Source organism: Stylophora pistillata, chromosome 4 (assembly GCF_964205215.1).
Source record: "Stylophora pistillata chromosome 4, jaStyPist1.2, whole genome shotgun sequence".
Classification (NCBI taxonomy): Eukaryota; Metazoa; Cnidaria; class Anthozoa; order Scleractinia; family Pocilloporidae; genus Stylophora; species Stylophora pistillata.
Genome location: NC_142522.1, coordinates 35730952 through 35754175, shown reverse-complemented (window position 1 = coordinate 35754175; position 23224 = coordinate 35730952). Strand labels below are relative to the sequence as shown.

The 23224-nt window shown below is 39.4% G+C and overlaps 1 protein-coding gene across 3 annotated transcripts in view; it reads right to left on the bottom strand.

Moving 5' to 3' along the window:
• Positions 1-4349: 4349 nt before the first annotated feature.
• The window catches only part of LOC111327840 (uncharacterized), a 55631-nt gene continuing 36756 nt past the window's right edge, over positions 4350-23224 (bottom strand). For all 3 annotated transcript variants that reach the window (XM_088759127.1, XM_088759126.1, XM_088759128.1), the window contains 21 exons: positions 23094-23224; positions 22747-22866; positions 22290-22519; positions 21800-21987; positions 20383-20795; positions 19367-19498; positions 19090-19125; positions 17985-18317; positions 17618-17647; positions 17154-17495; positions 16346-16678; positions 14731-15124; positions 12931-13346; positions 12029-12142; positions 10816-11209; positions 9768-10183; positions 9202-9504; positions 8622-8668; positions 7616-7704; positions 6930-7292; positions 4350-6709 (listed from right to left, as the gene is read on the bottom strand). The exon at positions 23094-23224 is cut by the window's right edge and continues 285 nt beyond it. In XM_088759127.1, coding sequence (XP_088615253.1) covers positions 6151-6709; positions 6930-7292; positions 7616-7704; positions 8622-8668; positions 9202-9504; positions 9768-10183; positions 10816-11209; positions 12029-12142; positions 12931-13346; positions 14731-15124; positions 16346-16678; positions 17154-17495; positions 17618-17647; positions 17985-18317; positions 19090-19125; positions 19367-19498; positions 20383-20795; positions 21800-21987; positions 22290-22519; positions 22747-22866; positions 23094-23224 — 5383 coding nt within the window. In that variant the 3' untranslated portion in view covers positions 4350-6150. The remainder of the gene's footprint in view (positions 6710-6929; positions 7293-7615; positions 7705-8621; positions 8669-9201; positions 9505-9767; positions 10184-10815; positions 11210-12028; positions 12143-12930; positions 13347-14730; positions 15125-16345; positions 16679-17153; positions 17496-17617; positions 17648-17984; positions 18318-19089; positions 19126-19366; positions 19499-20382; positions 20796-21799; positions 21988-22289; positions 22520-22746; positions 22867-23093) is intronic.

Sequence of the window (23224 nt, the reverse complement as noted above, 5' to 3'; positions counted from 1 at the left end):
CGTTGTTAATGAGGTATTTTTAGTGTTTCTTTCATTGTTGAGTTGTGAGTAAAGTTATATTGGGTTTCCTATTATGTAGCTGTCTGAGTGCTTTAAGACTATTGAGACCATTTCATTCGTCTTAGACTGCTTTACTAATCATTGCCTTGTCTTAACCATAAGAAGCAGGTAAAACGTTAACCCCGTTCATGAGCAGGAATAGAGTAACTCATGGCGTTTTTTGTTTTTTTCCCGGCATCGCGACAGCAGTTTTATTCAGGCACAAGACTGTCAGTGAGGCAATAAACAATGTAAACGTCGGTGGCGAATAAGTTCATACTAATTGCTCTTCGAATAAACCGAATTGTCATAAATCTCATCGGTCGCAAACATATAGCCTATTCTCCAACTATAGGAAAAAGATCAGTGGATGAGCTTTGCCCACAGCTACATATAATAGATTTAATAATCTTCTACAAGGATGATGTCAGACGCTAGAGTATGTCTGGGTTTGCTTTGAATACACATTATTACCACCACACCGCCAAATGACAAACTGCTCCCTCTAAAACGCTCCTTTTCGCGGGCCAAACGGCAAAGTGCGGGCTGTAAATGACATTTACCGCCCCGATATATATTTTATTAAATGAATTTGTACGATTTGGCCTTGTGTATTGATAACAATGATAATCACATGAAGTTTGGAGGGCATATAGTTTCTTTGTGTCCCTCGTAGCATCATTTGCCCCCTCGCTCCGCTCGAGAGAAAATGATGCTAACTCGGGCCACAAATTAAAGAAACTATATGCTCTCCAAAAGTCATGTGATTGTCCTATTCACGTTTTGGTCTTTACTAAGATGCAAAACCGTGGTATCTAGTTTTGACAGTTATGAGAAATGGCTGGGGCACAGAATGTCGAAAACTATTTCCTCGGTCGAGCACGGAAAGCAAACATAAAATGGAACAAACTGAAGAATCCAACAATTCCCTCATCGTTTTAAAAATAAATACAGTTCATTGACATAAAGTGACTGAATACTTTACTACTCTGGTTAGATAATTTTTAGTCACTTCCTTTTGCTATTCATGGTCAACATCCCTGCACGGTTTTTTCATTCCACTAATTTATTTATGTTTTTCTCGTTGCCATGCACCCACCAATAACGTAGCTCCATTTTCTGCCTTTAAAAGCACACACAACCCACAATTCCTCTATTCGCTCCGACGAAGGGCTAACGCTCGAAACGTCAGCTTTTGTAATCATTACGGTGGCCAATTTACCATTTCAACTTTTGTTGATATATCCAAATTATTTCGTTACTCCCACCGACGCAGCCCCAAACAGTTTCTTTCCAAACTATCAGCCTTTTTTCAATAAAGGTATGGGAAACTTCGGTACCCCTCGGTCACACTCGCGCTTGAAATCACTCTGAAGCATACTTGCTTGTGACGTCAGACAAGCAACCCCAAGCACGTGCTAGAGATTGGAGCAAGCGGGATCTGGTCACATTGAGAAAGGTCGAGATGTCAAACAATGCTTCACCTGATTGGTCAATTGTTTATATAGCTCAGCTCAAGAGCACTCTGTAGTGCTCTTGGGTTAAGCTGCGGTTCTATCGAAGTTTAAGCAGCTCCGCCTTCTTTCTTAAGCAAGCAAGCATTGCCAAGTTTGGTCGGTCACATTTATAACTAGCTAGGAATTTGCTAGATGAACAGAAATTGACCAAGCAAGCATGATCCTAGCGAAAGTGTGACCGAGGGGGAAGACTTTCAAAACCGTGACTTCAGATTCGAAAGTCTCAATGGATTTCCCCTAAAGAGCCAGTTCACATCTTTAGATTTTTTCACTTACGTCTCGTCAGAAAAAAGGGAAGCTATTTAGTGAGCATATAAAAGGGCCTCTTGTTGCAACGATCAGATCACCCCTGATGAAGGCACTAGACAGGAGTGTCGAGACGATCATATTACTAAAACTACTTCTAAATGTATTTTCAAACTAGTACAGATCAGCAAGATCAAACACCTTTTGGACAGGAAAACTCTCTTACTTTTGATGAACGCTTTTGTTTTTAGCACAATGTATTATTTTTCAACTGTATGGGCCAACACTTGTCAAAGAAATATAAACAAGCTTCAGCTAGTGCAAAACTTCGCTGCCCGTATTGTATTAGGTCTTAAGAAATTCGACCACATCTCCCAAGGCATAAAATCTCTTAATTGGCTCACTGTTAAGGAGAGACTTTATTTCAACGATGCTATAATGGTATTTAAATGTGTAAATAATTTAGTTCCTGAATATCTAGCTAACACGTTTGTCCCACGATCTCGTATTCACAGTAGGGTAACAAGATCATGTAATCTGCTCAACATCCCACGATGCCGCCTGTCCTCTGGGCAACGTGCATTCACGAATCGTGGATGCAAATTGTGGAATAACTTCCCAAAGGACTTAAAAGCAGCTAAGAATGTAAACGCCTTTAAGTTCCGCCTACTGAATGCGCTACTTATTGGAAATGTTGCGCAAAGATGAATCGTTTCTATCTTCTATTCTTGTGTAATTTTTGTATTAGTTCACTAGTGTTTTTAACGTGTACTGGCCTTTTGTATTTATATTGTATTAGCTTTAGATTTACTTATATATATATAAGTAAATATATAAGCGCATGCTCGCTGGTTTACTCTAGTTTGAGCACTCTGGCATGGCTTAGACGATACCACAAAGGTTGGGTCGTTTGGGGTGACCGTCTCGGTTCTCCCCCATCCTAGCATTAGCACTGCACTGATGAGGCCCAGAAGGCCGAAACAGTACTGTCTGCAGTTAGTTATATATATATATTATATATATATATATATAATGATATATATATAATGTTACTAAATAAATGTTACTATAATATTACAATAATTTAAAGTAGGCATTGTAACTGAAAAACCCAGCTTGGGAGTTGCAATAAACGTATGTACGTATGTACGTTGGGTCGATGAATTGTAACTTCGATTATATTCATGAAATCTTTAAACCATGTCTGATTGCCCACCTGCATGGTTACTGTGTGAACTTATAATAAATATAATATCTCTCTGACACCTCTTTTGTCAGAAGGTTGACAAGGTACTCGCTTTCATCAATCAAAACTTTGTCAAAACACGCTTAACGATCTCGTAGCTAAACAAGAACTGCCGGCTACTGCGAAAAATATCAACATCACCTTTTCCAGAACTTTTTGTATATACTTTTTACCCAAAATCCACAAACCTTACAACCCAGGTCGATCCAATGTCTCGGCCTTTTTTCCAGCTATTTAGACAAAATTATGGCTCCCACTGTCAAAACTTTTCCATCATATACTAAAGACAGCTACCGTGCCCTTGAAATTTTTTCGCGACTTAAATTTCCTCGGGAAAGACAACTTCTTTACACTATGGATATTACACCTATTTATACTGGCATTCCCAATGACGAAGGTTTTCTGACCCTCAAACATTTCTTTGATCTACGCACTATTAAGGAACCTAGTTCTGAAACGCTACTTCGCTAAGCCGAACAAGTGCTTACACTCAACTGTTTTTGATTCAGGGACAACTATTTCAAACAAACTAATAGTGTAGCCATGGGTACCAAAAATGGGACCAAGCTATGCCAACATTTTCAGCTAATACGACGACCTCAAACTTGAACTCTACGGTCGCTACATTGAAGGCTGTATCTGCGCTACCCCCTCTACCAGAGAGGAGTTAACTCAATTTATAACGACAATCGACTCCTTTCACTCGGCTCTGAAATATGCCAGAGTAATTTCCGACACTTCAATTCAACAAATCAGAGGCAATGTGCTAGTTTTTTCGTTAAAAGTGGCTATCCTGTTTCTGTCGTTTAAGCAAGCCACCACCGCACCCAACAAATTGATCAACAGTCCGTCCTGCAAACGTCGGATATGGAAAATTCCGATCGCATTCCATTCACTCTCGCATTTCGTTGATATCATACGAAAGATTAGATCTTGAAGTTTATCTATCTTTTAGTTTTTATGATGCGAAATTAAGAATGCCCACAAACACGGCGAAGTTTGGCATAGAGCGACTTGTAGTTCCCCAGGAGTTCCTGAAGGGCAGACGGATCAAACTTAGTAGCATGTCAGCGAAGTTCCCTCTGATGGCCGCATTCATTAATTGCCGTGTTTGTGCGCACCCTTAATTTTCGCATCATAAAAATTCATTCTGACAAAGGGCTAGCACTCGGAACATCAACTTGAAACTCTTTACGGGGGGAAATCTAAACAACCTTCTTCCACCGGCAGCACCACGGTTTCTTTATAAGCTTACTCCCTTTAGAATTCAACCTGACACAGACAAACATTAGAGTCATTGGTTTCGCCGATGAAGTTATTCAGTTTATTTTAAAATATAAAAAGAAGTACAAAACTAGATCAAAGCTAAAATCAAGAGAGAAGCCTAACCCAAAGCTAGCCACTCGATAGCCTAACTTGGAACTTAGGAGAACATTGCAGCCTTTCATCCGAGGGCACGCACAGGACCTGCAGGTGCAGCTGCTCCCTTCGAAAATTACCCTGGATTGCTCCTTGTCTGAGAGCGTCCAAAAGGAGGCTTCTTAATTTTGATCTTTATAAAAATACTTTCGGCCAATTTTTTATCAAAAAGAATAAACATACAATGAAAAAAAAAACAAAAGTTGTGAGTTAATATACGAATTATCTCGGTCATTATCCTAAGCACTGTGAGGAAGCCGACAAGAAATTGGCGACTTTTTACATCCATGCATAGAATGGTACATTCCCATGCTAAACCTTTTACACTGTATTAGCACCTACTGATTAATTCCTGCAAGTTTAGGCTGTCATAGCATAGTATATCTACTCTACAGTGCTAAGTATTATCTCAGTCATTACTTTAAAAAATATCACTTTCATCTGGTGGTGTTGGTGGAGTTGGTGTATCACTCCTTTGCTATCGTTCAAATCTCCCTTTTTTTCACCCTATTCCCTTCTCCACTTTAATTACTTTTGAATCATGAAACCGACAACACGAACTCTGAAGAACATTTTTTCCTCAGGCTATCACGAGTCACTAGTAACACGTTATTCGTTCCTTTTGTCTTTCCTTTCCGTGTTTGTCCGATCAAACCACTGCAATTATTGTACATATGCTTATACTTTAATTCAAAGCTTGTTCCACCCACTCATAAAAAAATAAAAGAAAGAAGAGAAAAAAACAAGAGTACACTTTTGTTTCGAAGGTAAAATAGAAGATTTTAAAGAAGTGCAATACTTCGTCTTACTTTAAGAACAAAACGGATATTTGTATTTGACCTTCGAAGAATAATACCTTGTTGTATTCATTAAAAAAATCAGTTAAAAGGTTGCCTTCCACTACCGACACTATGTAACCATTAGTCTATCGAAATGAGAGAAATCCTGATCGAACCTTGCAGTCAACCAGCTCAATGTTTTCTTTACTGTTCTCTAAGAAGATTACTAATTTGATTAATACTTCATTTTCTAGCTAACAAAGAGTGACTGGCATGATCTCTGGCCAAAGGGTAAGAGACGCAAAGTCAACTCTTAACAACAATGAAAAATTTTACCCTGGCAGATAAGGGCAGTAAAAAGAACGAAGTCATCAGCAGCACCAAACATGGTAGTAGTTAAAGTTACCTTGAATATAGTAGTAACAAACTTTGTGTCAATGTTATCATGTAAAAGCATGTGTTAGTGCTGGTGACTAGGGAAACTGGTAGTCTCACTATCAATAGCATTAGTAGTAGAAATCAGCAAGTAGTTTCTTGAGGTCAGGGGTCAGTTGCAAAAATAGTTGCAACAGAGCCAAAATATGTTGTGCAAGTGCTTTACGAGAGTCTCAATGGTGTAAACCATTACGCCATTAAACGAAAAAAAAAAAAATAGTCGTTAGGCGTAAAAACTGAAAAATTTTAACCATTAGTCGTTAAAAAAGAGTTAACCGTAAAATTTTTCCTCTAATAGCAACGAAAAAAATAACTCGGTTGCCGTAAAATGGCCAAAATTTTAACCGTTAGTCGTAAAAGCCATCACCCCATTGAGACCCTCTTTTACGTTTATTCCTTTTTAATTTCAGTTAATTAGGTGCCCTCTAAGGTCTCTCGTTGGTGCTGACTAAATCCAGGGACTGCCGATTTAAGATTGTGTTTGATCATTAGGCTCTTTGTTATCTTCCAAAACTGCCGCGGTCCGCCAAGCATCATTTCCTGTTAGTGTCTGGTAACGGTCTTCTTCCTTTTCCATTTCAATTGCCGTTTGGTCATTCTTTGCTCCTTTTTCTTTACCAAAAGGTAAAGCGTAACGTGGCTCTTCTTGTTTGTATGCGTCCCCCTGAACAAGGATTTCCACGTACTCCGGCTTTGCCTCTTTATCGTCCGGTAGTGGTTCCTTTTTTGGCAGCTCGCCTGGGGAAGCATATCTTGGATCAGCGGATTCGCCGTTAGCCTCGTCTTTGTTGACATCTTCGGAAGAGGTCACTTTAGTCATGCCTAACTCAGAATAGATTGGATTGGACACTCCGCTGGCCTCTGTCGTTTCTTGAAACGGAGAGAAGACCACCGGATTTATGTCGTCATATTCTCCAATACCGGCGCTGTCGTATCCTGGATTTTCAAAGGCCGTTGTACGACGTTTCGACTCGTCCTCGTCTACTTCTTTCACGTAGGGCAAGTTTAATCTACCAGTCCTTTTCATTCTAATAAAAATCAGTCAAGGCAAATGAATGATTGCATTGTTCGAGGATAATTAACGTGATGTTGTGTTACGTTATGTGAAGTAATGCGACGTGAGTTGATAGTTATGCTCTGCAAATAATTAATGTATCATATGTAAAACCGAATTTCTCTTGTGCAGCCGGAAGAGCAAGGTAATCTCAATCAGCGCAGTGAACTTTGCTGCATAAGAATCCTACGTACCTGAAATACCGAACGGCCAAGGCAGCGATAATGAGAACAAGGCACAAACCCACGACAACTCCAGCAATCACTCCTGCATTCGATCGTCCGGATTGTGGCGTGGAAGTGGCTTTTATAACTGGTTTCTGTTTAACTGAAGTTACAGTTCCTCCAACTGAACGTCCAATCTCAGCTGCTTTCTTTTCGGTCACATCAGCGACGAATGAAGCTGGCACTGGCACAGGTTTGCCTTCATCACTAGTTTTAACCACAGCATACTCCACTTGGATTCCTCCATCAACTTCTTTTGGACGAGAAGGAATATAGATGTCTTCAGGTTTAAACGGGCCATCGCCTACAGCGCGTTTGACGATAGACGAAGTGCTAATGAAGCAAAATTGTTGGTAAGATAGAGATAAGTTAAGAGAAAGAACGAGTTTGTTGGTGAAACAGACTTATCAGTTGCAGAGTGTATATCACCATCAGTATCATAGTAGTTGAACTAATTATTGGACACGCAGACAAGTGAGTAGGTAACTAAATGGATGATTACTTGAACATAATTTATACCATAATTAATTAGGGGATACACAGCTTGATAAGTCGGTATTAAGTTGCTGAATACGTAAGAGGGGAGGAACATACGCATATTTATTTTCATATTTACTTACACATTTATTACTATTTTTTATATCTTTGGTTCCTACCTTTCGCCAAAAAGGCATGAGTCAGGATTCTTAGCACATTCGTCATTTAGTAAATTCACAATCGAGACTATGAAAGCCGTTAGATTGAACTAAAAAGATATAAACAAACAGTTGACATTGTCATTAAAAACTCTCAGGGAGAGAGCGCGTTTACGACATAATAATTATGTTATGAAATGAGAACTCAAAGGAAATCTCTCCTAAATTGTTAATTAAGGATATGACCTTAACTTGAGAAATATAAAACCTTTGTTGATCTTTTTTTTCGCGCTAGGCTTGGTGAGGGAACTATCGTAGGAATGAATTGCTTGATAACGCACATGGGAAAAAAACCTTTAGGGTATTTTTTGCTTTATTTTAAATCAGCAGCTTACAAGAAGCTTGCAAATTAGAATTAACAATTTCCATGGGCTGACCAGCTCGATACGGCCTCCTTACGCGCAAACATGGCTTATGGATAGATTTGATGAAATATTTCGATGAACAGTTGCCATGATATCTCGATTTTGTTTTCCTCCTCATTTCCTTACTCCCTGTTGATAAGCACGAGTAAATTTTTTCAAAGATAATAGTAGCCCTGCGATATTGTAGAACCTGCAGTCTTTGAATAACTAGCAACCGCTCATTTACGCCAATTTGAACAGAAATCATGTTATCACTTATTATTATGAAAACGGCATCACAGAAAGTCAAGACAGACAAATTCGAAATTTTGACAGCGCGCGCGCCATATGCAATTTGCACTCGTGTTACAACTTTGCACTCGTGTTACAACTTTGTACTCGTGTTACAACTTTGCACTCGTGTTACAACTTTGCACTCGTGTTACAACTTTGCACTCGTGCTGCATGAAAACTGTACTCGTTTTCAGCCAATCAGAATGGTGCATATGTTCATCTATATTGTTAATTTTCGTAACAAAAATTTTCAGGTCAAATAAGGTGACACAGAGCCGAGTGTATTTTATGAGGATGAACAAAGGCCAAAGAGTAATACATTGACTAACCTTTTCTACAGTCACTCCTGTTATGACTATCTGGACCGTTTCTTCTTCTGCATTAAAGAAAAATTAGCCAAATAAGATATCATTTCCCCATTAACTTATCCTAGCCTGCAAGTTTATTTATTTGTCGGCAGAAAAAGCGAAAAAGCTGGAACGCGAATTAAAAACGGCGGGACTCATGCCTCTCAACACAAGTGGGCCACCCCCCCCCCCCCTTCCTTGACAGCCACAACCTACGGTTTTCGTTCGCTCACTCTTTTGCTTCCTTTGTTTGACTGGGAGCTTGGAACAGGCCAAACAAAGTCACCTTCTAAGATGATGGAGCTAAGAAGCTCATGGAGACTTAAACAACAGTAGCTCTTCCGCTTGGATTTACACCAAAAGCAAAACCGAGAAAAGTAACAAGAAATAAACAAAATACAATAGCAAAAAAGGAAAGTAAATATCAAACAGAAACATTCAAAGTTTTTCTGAAGGCAGTTTTAGGTGTCAAATTTGTTATAAAGAAAAGTATATATCAACGGTTGTGCCTTGAATTCGCACAATGCACATTTATACATCCAATGCGCAGATTCTAACTCACCAATAGGAACCGAGCAAGTAAGACCCCCAAAGTATCCTACGCAGCTGCAGTGGAACTTCTTATCAACTGAAGATTTGCACGAGGCTCCATTCTTACAAGGTGCACTGGCACAATAGTCAGGTTCGGTGGTCGTTGGGGGGGGTTTGGTGGTCGTTGGCGCGGTCGTGGGCGGCGGTGGCCAAACAACAACTGATGGGGTGCAAGGCTGTCCGTCGCTTGTGACATTCGGACAATCACACTTGTATCCAGATGGAATTTTAAAGCAAAGGTGTGTGCAGCTGTTTTTACTACAAGGATGAATTGCTATAAAAGAAAGAAATTCAACCTATGAGAATGAAACCCGCAGTGAGAGGTTCGTTAAGACAAGGAATATTCAAGAGCTTATAAAAATTTTGGATGAATTTGAAAGGTTTCAACAGAAGGCAAAAGAAAGGAGAGTCAAAAAAGGGTGTGATGTCAATCTCGTATAGTGCCAAAGTTAAAGGAGAAATAAGTTGCCATAAAAAAAAAATTACATGTTTCGCGCTACACCTTATTAGTGTGATACTGCCATAATAAGTACTCACTTTCTTGTTCATAACGGCCTTTTTTAACAACGATTTCCCCTGGGTCAGACAGCCTCGAAACCTCATATGAAATATCATAGTGGTAAGTCTTATTGACTCGCAGAACCGCTGAATACCAATAACTTTCACCCCAATATACGTATTGGTCATCGACAGCTATTCCGCGTGGGTGGAAGAACAAGAAAAAATCTTGAAGAATCATATGGACTGAATGGTTTCCAGAACTGAGATCGATGTAGAACATGGCGAACTCATCGTAGCTAACGAAGTATATGCGATTAGATGTAACGTCAAGGGTGATATATAGGGCATCGAGAGGAGAGCCGTAGGAGCTATTTCCCAGTGCGACTGTTGTCCTGTTTGATCCATCAAGTTCTGCACCTTCAATGAATCCTAAAGCCGACCAGTACATGTAGCTGAAAAAGAAACATGTTTAAATATAACGAAGGGGGTTATTTCCTAAAGCTTCCTGGGATGTCTCCTTTCAGCTGATTTTAGTAATTTTGAAGTTAATTTCGTTTTATTGCAGAAAGACAACCAAGCTCAAAAGCATAAAATTTCTTATTGAACTTCGTTTGAAAAATCAAAACTTCAAATCTTCGGTGGCAGTTTTGTTTTATACACAATCTAAAAAAGTGAAAAAAAAATCAGAATCCAGAAACGATAACACTGTTTCCCTTGTTCCATTGTTTCCAGGTCACTTTAGAGTAGTTGTATTCAACTGTGATAGGAACAGCTAGCATACGATGTACGAGCTGAGTAACAATACCTTTTCTTTACACTTAAATGAAGTGGAGGGGAACCTCTTTACTATATGTCAGAGTGGTTCAGTTTTAAGTGACCGTTCTAAAGAGGTCAAAGACAATACAAACAGGTCGCGTCGGGACTCAGTTAAAGGTGACCACAACCGCTTAATGGAGGCTTTGAAAACCAAGCGCTTGGCACAGGCTGACTCTTTTAATACGTTGTCACTTAAAACAGGTTCAACTGTACACAATGCATCGCATTCACAGCTGTACTGTAATACGACAATGAAAGCGGAACCTACCCTCTTTTTGTATCCAACACAATGTCTTGCAGCGATGGTTTCGGGTCAGAAATCAGCACTTTCCAGTTATCACCGTCTAGATTCGAGACTTCGATTGTATCTTCGGCACTGTTAATCCAGAACAGATTTCCACCCACAAGATCCAAATCAATTGCCGTCGGAGAACTGACATTACGTATTACTTCGTACATCTTTCCATCAAATTTGGATCGGGCAATTATACCGAGAGCGGAATCGGTCCAATAGATGCGCTTTTTGAATGGATCAAAGGCTATTCCAACGGGACTTTTTCCCTCGGGAACTGGTATAGGAGTCGGAATATCCTTAGTCAGCTCCGAGTAAAAAATCTTCCGGGAACCGATGTCGGCAACAAGTATGACGTCACCAAGCGTACCTGGAGGAAAAAGGAGGAGGCATGAATGAAATTATTGCGGATGGTTGCCTCGTTATGAGACATAAGAGAGACTCTCGATGATATTTTTCAAAGGGAGAAAACACACGTAAGAAAGTAGACTTTTTTGGCGCCCCTCGACCCAGAAATGTCCAGTCAGTCAGCAGTGGAAATAGAAACATAGATCTTGCTAAAATGTCCTGGGTCAAGTTGTTCAAAGCTGGTTTAAGATGGCCCAGGGTTAGGGTGAAATCTGATTGAAGATATGAAAGCTTTAAATAAAAATTCAGTACAATTATTTTTTGTCTGCAACTCGACGATTGGATGCTCTCGAAAGAATAGCGACAATTATCGTGAAAAGGCTCTTGAACAGAGAGAAAAGAACCTGGATTAAATTTAACCCTGGGTTAGCGCTGATCGGCCGTCGAACAACTAGGCCCCGTTGTTGTTTTCAAAATGAACATAAGCACTCATTCGTAGATATTCAGTTATTTGTAATTATGGTCAGACCTGGGCGACATTTAAGTCAGAGGGCTGTTCTGTTCCTCCAAATAGAATCAAGGTTGATAAAGCCAGTTACAGTAAGGTTGACAATTACGTCATGAATAAAGGCTGATAGTTTCGAAAGAAACTGTTTGGGGCTGCGTCAATCATTGATGATAACGTTATCATTGATGATAACGTCATCAATTTTTCACCTTGAAATGAACCTCGAAGCCTTTACTAATCATTGCATATGAACCATACAAAAAGAAAAGAACAGGAAAGTTATGGTTTCTTTCACATGTTCTTAACTAAAAAGCAATACAGAAATAAACCTACAGGTTTTTCCATCGTCTGAGAATACCATTCCAGACCTGCACCTACACGTCTGGCCATTTGGAGCCACCAAGCAGAGCTGTTCACATCCACCGTTATTCTGACATCGTGCTTCACCTGGAAAGCAAAAGTTAAATAAAGAATTGGTTCATGCTTGGCATGCGTAGATCGACTCATGGATGCATGTAAGAAGCTTGGAAAGCATTGGAGAACAGCGTAGAAGTTGCTCGAGGCACATCACTGTAAAAAAGAATTGTACGGGTCCGCTTTCAATTCTTTTTCTGTTTTAAAATAAAGTATCCCAAAATTAAGACTCTAAAGCAACTCGGGTGAGACGAGATTTTTTTCGAAAGTGCCGATAGTTTGTTCAAACAAGCGCAATACCTACTGGCCAACTGATTCCTTTTCTGTTCGTCAACAGTATGTTACAAACGGTAGAACACTTCTTCACAAAATTAGTTCACTTTAGTTAAATTTTTATTCCCACGTAGGGAGCAGTTGCGCTAAACTAGAATTGATAGTTAACTTGGTTTTGATTTCCTGGGATTTACCTCGAACGCGATCGAGTTTCAAATGTAATTTTTTAAAACAGTATCCACATCAGAAATTTTCGATAACCCATCCTTTCTTATGTCGCGTCTTTTCGAGTGGCCCGGCCCGTGTCTCGAAAGTCTTGGTGGACACTGCTATCAAAATCATGTTCTCTGTCAGCCGTGTGTTCTTTCAAGATCGAAAAAATAGTACTTTGAAAGGTAAAAGAATAAGATTTTCAGGCAGCTAAACAGAAGGGCGTACGATTTTAGTAAGTAGCCGCACTGGCAAGACCTTAGGTTAAAATGCTAATTATAATTCATGGCGTCGCGGTCGTTTAGCTAACTAGTCTTACACCACTATCGTACAATTACCGGAAGATATCATAGAGTTGTGTGCATATATCGCCGACGGATTCGTCAGATCAACAACCATCTCTTGAGCAACTGGGTTGTCTGTGATATTTGCTTTGAAGACGGCCCCAGTAAACTTTCCGTCACCCGAAGAAGTCCAGTACAGCGTATTGTTTATAAGTGTCAGTCCTCTAGGGTACTGGAGATTTCCGGAAATGAATGAGCGGACCTCTTTATTGTCCAGATTAACATAATGTATTTTGTCGTGAGTTCGGTCAGAAAAGTACAAACGTTTGTTGACTTTATCCAGAGCTAAGTCTATGTGAATATAAGATATAATGAAGGGCATAGTTGCGATAGCCATCTGGTTTTCTCCATCCATATCAGCTCGATTTATTGTTGTAGTGACATATCCATGCGATACATAATATATGTACCTGTTCGAAACAAATCAAAATCACAATTTTAATAAAGTGGCAACTGAACTTCGCGTTGTCCAATTGTAGTCTGACATTATTTTCGTGATTTCAAATCAAAATCGCCTTGCGCGCTCGATCGATTTTGAAATCACTCGAATGATTTCAGACCTAATAATATACATGAAAAAATTTCTCGGTTCTGATTGGTTAAGATGAATGCAGTTTTCAGTTAATTCAGTGCAGAAGAGAGTTAATTCAGTGCACAAGAGGGTTAATTCAGTGCAAAGAAAGAAACAAATCAGACATTCTGATTGGTCAGAATGATTGGTTAATGTCAATGTCAAGGACAATGTCAAGGTCAACGTCAAGGTCAATGTCACTTGCAGAGTTTGAATAAATTATTTTTGCACATGATGCGCGCGCTTTTCTTCTGCGTAGTTATAAGAAGCTACCTCGTATTTTTCATGTATATTATTAATAGATAATCACATGATTTTCTCGTGCAATTTGGAATAAATAAGCACGTGTAAATTTTCTCAAAGACCACAAATTGCACTTGCCCTACGGGCTCGTGCAATTTTTTTAGTCTTTGAAAAAATCTACTCGTGCTTATTTATTCCAAATCGCACTCGAAATCATGTGATTACCTATACAAATTGCTCTCCACTTATTTGAATCACCATTAGAAATAAATATTGAATTATTGATTTAAAAACAACCGCCCTCCACATTTAATCACCCAGGCTTGGAAAAACAAGCTCAATGATAAAACAATTCAAAATGCCCAGCAAAATTGGAGTCTTAACACCTATCAGGGAAAATTTCAACAGAATAACTCCACTTTTTTGAAGGCCGTAAGTTAGATAACTCATTGGGTTAATTATGTCACCTTCGTTAAATAAAGAATATTGCATTGTATTGTACTTTATCGAACCTTACCTTTAAATGCTTATGTTTTAACTTTAAAGCTCTCGTGACTCTTGCCCAAATATTTCATCAGGTTTTTCCTGATGCAAACTGAGAAAAATATCTTCTGAATATTTTTTTGAGGAAAAGAGAGGTGTGGGAGGAAAGAGGAAGGAATGCAAGAAGCTTTTGCTTGCGTTTCACACTTCCGTAATGTTATCTCTGTTCTGGAGGTACCCAGTGGGGTCAATACGGCCAATAGATTTAACCGTTGGGCGTAGATATTGACAAATACTTGACCGTTAATCGTAAAAAACTGAGTTAACCGAAATAAAAATTTCAGGCGATAACAATGGAATTATGTCAACCGTTTGTCTTAAACTAGCCAAAATTTTAACCGTAAGCCGTAGTTCGATTTCGTAGCTCCATAACTCTGTGAAAGGAATACTTGGCGTTAACATTAAGACTCTCTTTTATCTTAAACAGTGAAGCTTACCTTGATTCACTGTCTAAGGCGATTCCTTGAGGAAACTCTACGTCAATTAGGACCGCTTGATAGGTTCCGTCAAGAGAGGCAACTCTAATATTACCGGAGTAATAGTCAGCAAAATACATGTTTCTTCCAACCGTGTCTATCTGTATACTCGTTAAGATAAAGTCGCTGAGAACAACTTCGTCCATGCCATTATGTATGGAGGCTCTTCTAATTGCTCTATTGTAATCTGTCCAATACATCTGTTTCTCTTGTGGATCGTAGGCTATTGCAATTGGCTCAGAATTGAGAGTAATCTTTAGATATATCGGTTGTGCATGAGAATTGGGCGCAGGCAAAGGCTGGAAGTGGCAGAGTTTACGGTCGTCCTCGCAAAATAGCAAGAAATCATCTGCATCTGTAACAGTGCATATAAATGAAAAAGATGTGTCTGTGAGGAGACTTTAAAGCTAGTAAAACCCGGCGAGGAAGGGGATGTAACCTGCCATTACCCATTTTTCCACGTGGTGAGAAGGAATAACTTCATGTCACCTCGTGACAAAGAAAATGAGATTAGATTGGATACCAAGCCTAAAAGAAGATCAATTTTACTTAGAAACCCTATTGAAAGCCTAAACAAAGGACGATGATGATTTAAAACCCGATGGACAATAAACGTGAATATGGCAGTTGAATCTTCATTAATGCTGATTGCGTTTAGAAACACTTGTCATCGAAGACGATATTTTCAGTTGACATGAGAACCAAAATCAGTTGTAGACCACTCAGCTGCGCCTCTTGTTTTCACAAACTTTTCTTGTGTGTTGATGTTTTTCCAACGTCCCGTTTATTACGCCGGTAAACAGATAGAATAACAGAAATATGTGTCATTAAGAATATTTTCCCTCATGCGTGAATCCTACAAAATCAATGCTTGACTTAAAGTGCACCTAAACCCAAAATGTTTTTTTTCGCTTAACGAAATAAGCGTATTTTTGGAGTATTTCTGTGCAAAAATTTTTTTATTTGCTCAAATCTTCAATTTTCTGTGCCCAGTCAAAATATGGAAAACTGGCCGCCATCTTGGCTCACGACCGAGTTTAAAGAGGAATGGTTCTCGAGGGTAATGTGACGTCAAATCAAGAACACGAAAAGTCTGCATTTCACACATTTTCACTTGTTTGGGAAGGTTGTAATCGATATTGTCCGAAAATATGCCGACTGTAAGAGGATGTAGCAACGTGCGAAATTTGCAAGAGGGTATCGCGCTTCATACATTCCTCATACAACACACCTAGTCGGCATATTTCGGACAATATCGACGACAGCCTTCCCATACAAGTGAAAATGTGTGAAATGCAGACTTTCGTGTTCTCGATTTTACGTCACATTACCCGTTAGAACCATTCCTCTTTAAACTCGGTCGTGAGCCAAGATGGCGGCAGATTTGCCGTATTTTGACTGGGCACAGAAAATTGAAGATTTGAGCAAACAAAACAATTCTGCACAGAAATGCTCCAAAAAATACGCTTATTTCGTTAAGCGAAAAAAACTTTTTTGGGTTTAGGTGCACTTTAAAATGGACCTCTTATCATATCTAGTAGTTGACATACCTTACCCTTGAGAATAAAACTCTTACCTGGACTGCGAGTCTCGTTCGAGCAGATAACCGAAGCGTCTTCTTCGTGAAAACAGTAGCCGTGTACATTCCATCCTACGTGCTGACAATCTTCGATTGAACTTTCGTCACCTGAACAGTTTACGTGTGCTAACCAAATGTGACCATTTCCTTCTCCAAAAAGAGCCCTTGTGGGAGCGTTTATAGCCTCACGATACCCAAGTTGACGGCAGACAACGTCTGCGTCCTTTTTATCCCAGGAATCGTCGCAAACAGTTCCCCAGTGGCCATCATGGAATATCTCCACTCTTCCCTCACCGTCACGTATTCCATCAGCAAGTCTCAGTATTTGACCTGAGGAAAAAAATGCTCATTAATTGGATGTTATCATAAAGGATGGAAATTGTTTCTTTTTTCTTGTAAATGTTAAACATAGGAACGAATATACAGGACAGATAACGTATTCAACAGAGTTCATGGTTACCCCTTGAGCCGCACTCAGTATATACTTGATCCGTAAGAGAGGTTCCATGAAATGACTCTCGGCTCGAAATATGAAGGCAACTTTATGTTTGATATCTTTTTCTTTTTCGGGGATGGGGGGGAGGGGGGAGGGGAGGGAGCGAGTTTCAGGCCACAGAAGGTTCTGCCTTTAAGCAAAGCCGACCGGGTTTTACTTTCAGTCATCTTTGAAGTCTTTATTCTTACCGAAAAGTTTAAGTTTACCTACTAGTTCAAGTTAAAAAAGGAGGAAATCGCTGCACTGCAGTTTCATGGAATTATTGAATTTCTGTCTTCTATCATTTAATTTTACCATCCTCTGGCCTACCTGGCCTCGGCAATGGTGTGTATTTGCAGACTACCCCAACATCATCGGAGTGGAGGCAGTTGTGACTTCCCCACCCTCCATGGCGGCATTCTGTAATACTGTCTTCGTCACCATCACAATGCACGTCGTCCAGCCAAATCTGGTTTGGTGTACTGTATCTATCGTACCAACCGCAGCAGTGTGTGCTCCAAGCACCTTCAGCGTACCCCAGCATACGGCAAATGACATTTGCTTCCTCGATTCCCCAATAGTCATCGCATATGGTTCCCCACGTACCGTTTAGGAAGAGTTCCACTCTTCCTTGATTTGAAGTGATTCCAGAACGCAAGCGAACCTTTAGTTCTAAACCAAGAGTAGGCAAAACACCCTCAGTAAGTTGTTGTGGTTCCGCTGTCACAACACCTTTCGGGTATTTGTGACATGTAAATGATTAAGACATTAAACTAAAATCCTAATGAACTCACCTGGATGTGGTCCTGGCGAAAGTGTTGGGCCTTAAGAAATGAAAAGTATAAAGTAGAACAGATTAGCAACAAAATTCTGTCTTTAACAGAATCATTTTCCTTTTAATTTATTTGACAGTCTCATAAAGAAAACCTTATTACTAATTTCTAACTAACCGAGCGTTTGGGCCGCCAATACTGTGAAAGTTTTGGCCCGAGGTCGAGAGCCAATATTTCTTACTGGCGACTCAAGCTAGCGATGTTGGTAGGTAGTTTATTATTTGGCACTCGGACAAACTTCTTTATTTTAAATTTGTTTATATTTACACTTGCTACTGAGATACGATCGTGCCAAAGGTGTACAAACTGTGATATCCAAAAACTTTACCTTCAGTGGGAGGAGCGGAATCATTGCTACACACAACTCCTGCGTCTTCGGAATGACTACAATCCTCTATTCCCCATCCATTATGCTGACAGGCAGCAATACTGTTTTCATCGCCGCGGCACTTAACATTGTCCATTAATATGGGAAACGAATAGTCTCCTGGTCCAAAGTATTCCACACGGATGGCGCCTGAGAAGTTCAACATTTTACAGAGAACTGTAGCCTCACTCATGCCCCAGTGATCATCGCAGACTGTTCCCCATCTTCCTTGATGATACACCTCAACACGACCTTCGTGAGATGAGCCTGAGCCACTAAGACGTACTTTCACAACTGTCGAAAAACATAAACCAAATTGTAGAATACAAAATACTGTAGCGAAAGGAAACTTAGGAAATCAGATCATATTTAGTAATGCGCTAATTTCATACTCTCTGGTCTGCTGTGAAATTTTGTCGTCTAAGTTTATGTCTATTAAAGTAACATTTCAAGATAAGCTGACGGTCCTCTCGGTAAGTTATCTGTTTGTTCACTCAATATGTGCTCATATGCCATGAGCTCAAGGTAGAATGATTAAAAGGAGACTAATCACACAATCCGCACCACGATAGAATCACGGATGATGTCAGATGAAACTTGCCGCTGAAACATTCTAATCTCAGTTAGCCCAGAGGATAGTGCGCTGGACTGTTGTGCGGGAGGTCGAGGGTTCAAACACCGGCCGGAACAACACTCAAGGTCTTAAAATAATTGAGAACAATTTGCTAACTTTCTATAACATCAAGAAATGGTTAGATATTCTAGTCTTCTCGGATAAGGACGAATAAATGGACGTCCCGTTTCCTGCAGGGTTGGGGGTAGGAGACGTTAATTTCCCACACACGAGATTACTGTGTGATGGATGTCCTCCCCTGGGGTGGGATGGGTGGGTTTATACATCGAGTATAAAGCGCTGTTGATCTGTCATTGTAAATAGCGCTGTATAAGAAATAAATAATAATAATAATAATAATAATAATAATAATAATTATAATAATAATAATTATTATTATTATTATTATTATTATTATTAAAAATGACCGAAAACGAATACTTGAATACTTACCTGGCACAGGCATTGGAGGTGGCTTTGGTATAACGTCTATAAAACAAAGAGATTAAAATAACATCGTCAAATCAAAAATTGTCACGGACGGATCAAATACGTATGAAAAAAGAGGGAATCTGCAAGTGTAATAGACCTTGTCTGCATCTCTCGTTAAATTTATAACAAGAAGAGGGGAGAGAAATATATGGCATGCTATCGTGAAAATAATGCACTGGCCTCTTCACGACTTTTAGATCTCTTATAGTATCATGATAAGTGACCTAATATTTATTACCGTCACTGCAAGTCATATTGTCGTCTTCTAATTTCACACCAGCTGGGCATGCGCACTTTCTGACCCCACTGGGAGCTATAAGGCAGAGATGGCTACATCCACCGTTGTGTAAGCGACACGGAGATTCGGGTGCTTCAAGGAAAGGTATTTTTGTTAGTCACCAAAATCACAACTCGTTTTATATTGATATAAGAGTCGTACTTCATTTATTGTCAAGCCGGCCCCTGAAATAGAACCTACACTGGGATTTTTGCCAAACTTTACCTATTAGATGTTTACATTATAGTAACGTAAATTTGGGAATACGAAAAGGGGTTTCCGCGGTTTTCGTTTGGAAGCAGAGTACCTCGTAGATACACCCACACAAATTTTATAACATCATGATAATTGTATTTTCAAGAACTTGCTAGATCGTGTTTCCGAAATTTTTTCCTTTTCCTTCACTTAGAACTAATTTAAATCTATTTAATGAAAAGAAAGACATTTTCACCAGAAGAGAAAGAGGGTGGTCACTGTGCTCGTTTGCAAGAACATGACGATTTAACTCTCTGGTGAGCTCTGACCTGAAAGTAAAAGCTGCCATTTTTTATGTCCTCGTCCTAGTTATGTGTGAAGTTATGCGCAGTAAGGATGCAAAACTACGCAATAATCTTAAAGCACTCAATGTAAAAAAAAAAGGAACAAACATACATATTTATTTACAGCGAGTTATTCTGTTCCTTGAGCAGAATTTGCCCTGATCCAATATGACCTTACTTTTAGAATACACAAGCCTTGGTGTACATTTATGATAACGAAGATAAAATTAGTGAAACTATCAAGAGGAGGCTTGGAAAGCAGAAAAAATAGTAAAAACCTTAGACTTGAAATTAGATTATATAAATGCGGGTATATGGTCAGATATTCCAAAGTTTGGGTGGAGCGTAAGTGGTCATGTGACTTGTTTTAACCAATCGTTTGCGAACGAAAGCATTTAATGGACAGAAAACAATATTCTGATTAATAGAACTACTTACCAACAGGTTGTCTCGATTTGTCTGACACCACAACACCAGTGGGGTACTCATCAGTGAGGTGTCCGAGGTTATAATGCATGCTTAGCTTCTGCGTCTTGTTAAACCACTCAATACTACGACTATTCCTGTCCGCCCAATAGATGAGGTCGCCGAGCAAGGCCAGATCTGCCGGGTTTATGTTCTGTCCGATGTATGCAGTGGAAACTACTGTACTCCCGTTTTTGTCAGCTTGCTGGAACACATGATAGTATCTGTCTACCCAGTGGATGGTTTCAGTTTCATAATCAACTATCACACTCATAGGCTCAGTCTCAAAAAAGCCAAATGTAACCACGTTTTGTCGATTTTCACCATTTAGGTCCAACCGTTCAATTCTTGGATGATCAAATCCAATATCTGTCCAGAATAAGTACCTTTAAGAAGATGAAACATACCGATATTATTGTCTTTCTATGAAATTCTAAGCGGTCTAACTGAAATGGTGTTCCCCTTTTCAGTCAGATTGACACACTTTCAATTCTACTCTCAGCAGAAGGAAAACGCCTAAGCTTTCGCTTTTGCTTATTTCTTAATCACGGTGAGTTAATCAAGTCAAGAGACATGTAACCTAATCACCCCTGACCAGAGTTTAGTTAGAGTTTTTTCTGGGTCCATCGATAAAAGAATATTGCGTCTTCTGTCAGAAAGAGTTTGGTAGGTCTCCTTCGTGGATTACAGTTCAATTGCAAAACAGCACCAGACTATTATCAGCTTTCCCTGGACATTGAGTTAGACCACATGAAATAATAATATTAATGACAATAAATCATCACATAATAATCATCATAAAAATGGGATTTAGCAATGGACATTCCACAAGGGGGCTCCTCTTGTCTATTGTTTCCAAGTCGAATTGGAATTTTATATGTTGGTTTGACCCGGTTCGGGCCTTGGGGCACGTTTCTCGAAAGTCCCGGTAACTTAAAGGGCCTGTAAAGCTGTTCTGTTTTCATTCAAGATGGGGATTTCAAAAGTTTTGAAAATGATACAATAAAATTAACAGCTAAAGAAACAAAAAGGACTGGTATGGGTGCCACAACCAGCTTCCTTATCCTTCAAATTTTGATTTTAAAACATACTTCGGACCCGTTAAGTTACCGGGACTTTCGAGAAACTGGGCCCTGACCCGACACTTCCAATCCACATTCTAGTTCAAAAACCATTTTACCAACGCGACTAACCTACGACGAGATAAACATGATTGAATCGACTGACCTGATGCAACCAATTTGATTGACTATTTATTTTTCTGATAAATTATTTGCTTTAAAACTATGTACCAACGTTGTGCCAAGGCAGACGCATCACGGCACAAAAGCCAGACACTGATTGCTCCATATGCCCAAAATCGATCATTATGCCAACAACTATAGCTTACCCACTCATAGGATCGACAGCTATTCCTCGAGGACTGAAAATCTTGTCTGATATCAATGTCCTTCTAGAGCTTCCGTCAAGCTTCGCCACTTCAATCCTCTCGTAGATGAAATCAGTCCAGTAAATCAAACCACTTTCCCATTCAACAGCCAATCCATCTATCTGTCCCAAATTGTCTCTTATGATGATCTTTGAGTGATTCATATGGGTAAAACATGAGAAAACAGACCGTCATGAAACATTTACGGAGCTGGTTAATCCAGTTTAACCGTATAATTGATTCTGATCTTTAAGTACAGTTTATATATCAACAACAGCGAAGAGTTTCCTCATTCCCATATTTAAAAAGAAATAGCTTATTCTTTCTTCTAGCATCCACCCATTGTTTTTTTTTTTTGAGAATCAGGGAACAAGTCTATGTGTTTCGCCTGACATGCATGGTTTACTGATTTTTGTTTACTTCGAGGTATTCAGATCATGTTATTTCTTACCTCCTTTTCACCAGAAGTTAAACTCATTCGATTCAACGTCCAAAGAGAGTTGTCACTCCAATAAATCATCCGTCCTCGATAGTCTATGTCGATTGCACCTCCCAGGATAAGGTCAGACCTCACCGTCTTAATATTGGCGTACGTTGAGTTAACGGATTTCAGTTCAATGCATTTAATGTTGTGCCGGTCAATAAAATACAGACTGTTGTCACTTTCGCAACCATGGAAATCTTGACAGAAGAAAATGGGAGTTATATTAGCTGAGTATTAAGAAAATAAATACAGGTGAATTCTAGAAGGAGTGGATAAATAAATTTCGTCTCTGTCTTCGTTGATTCGTGATTAACGATGATCATGAGCCAGAAATGTCCCGAGTAAATCATTATTTTAAGGGAGCATTGGTCAAAATATTGTAATGACTGTGGAAATTATTCTGTTCCCGGCCCTTATTACTTACTAGTAACATGCTCGCTCTCGGTGCACTGTGTGTTACCATCATCAGCAGGACATGCGCACTTGTAACCTCCGGGTTTTACCAGACAGAGATGGCTGCAACTACCATCGCATGGGTTATCACCTGATCAATAAAAATATATGATGAAATGTAGTGGCGAAAAGAGGTTTGCAAAACACGATTTTGTAGTTGATCATAGTAGAAATCAATGGAAACAGTTGTGATACGCATGATTAAAGACCAAATAAAGATCACAAAATATATATATTTGGCATTCTACAAAGTTTCACAAATGATGTGTTGCCGATAGGAAAATGACTTTTCAAAGTGTTTTTTAAAGGTATACTTACTGTCTCGTGTATAGTTGCCTTTTTTCACTGCGAGTCCCCTAGAGTAGCCCAAGCCGGAAAGTAAAAGTTCAACGGTCGTGTCGTTCTTGTTTACTCGAAACACCATTCCAAGGAATCCATATTCGTTAAAG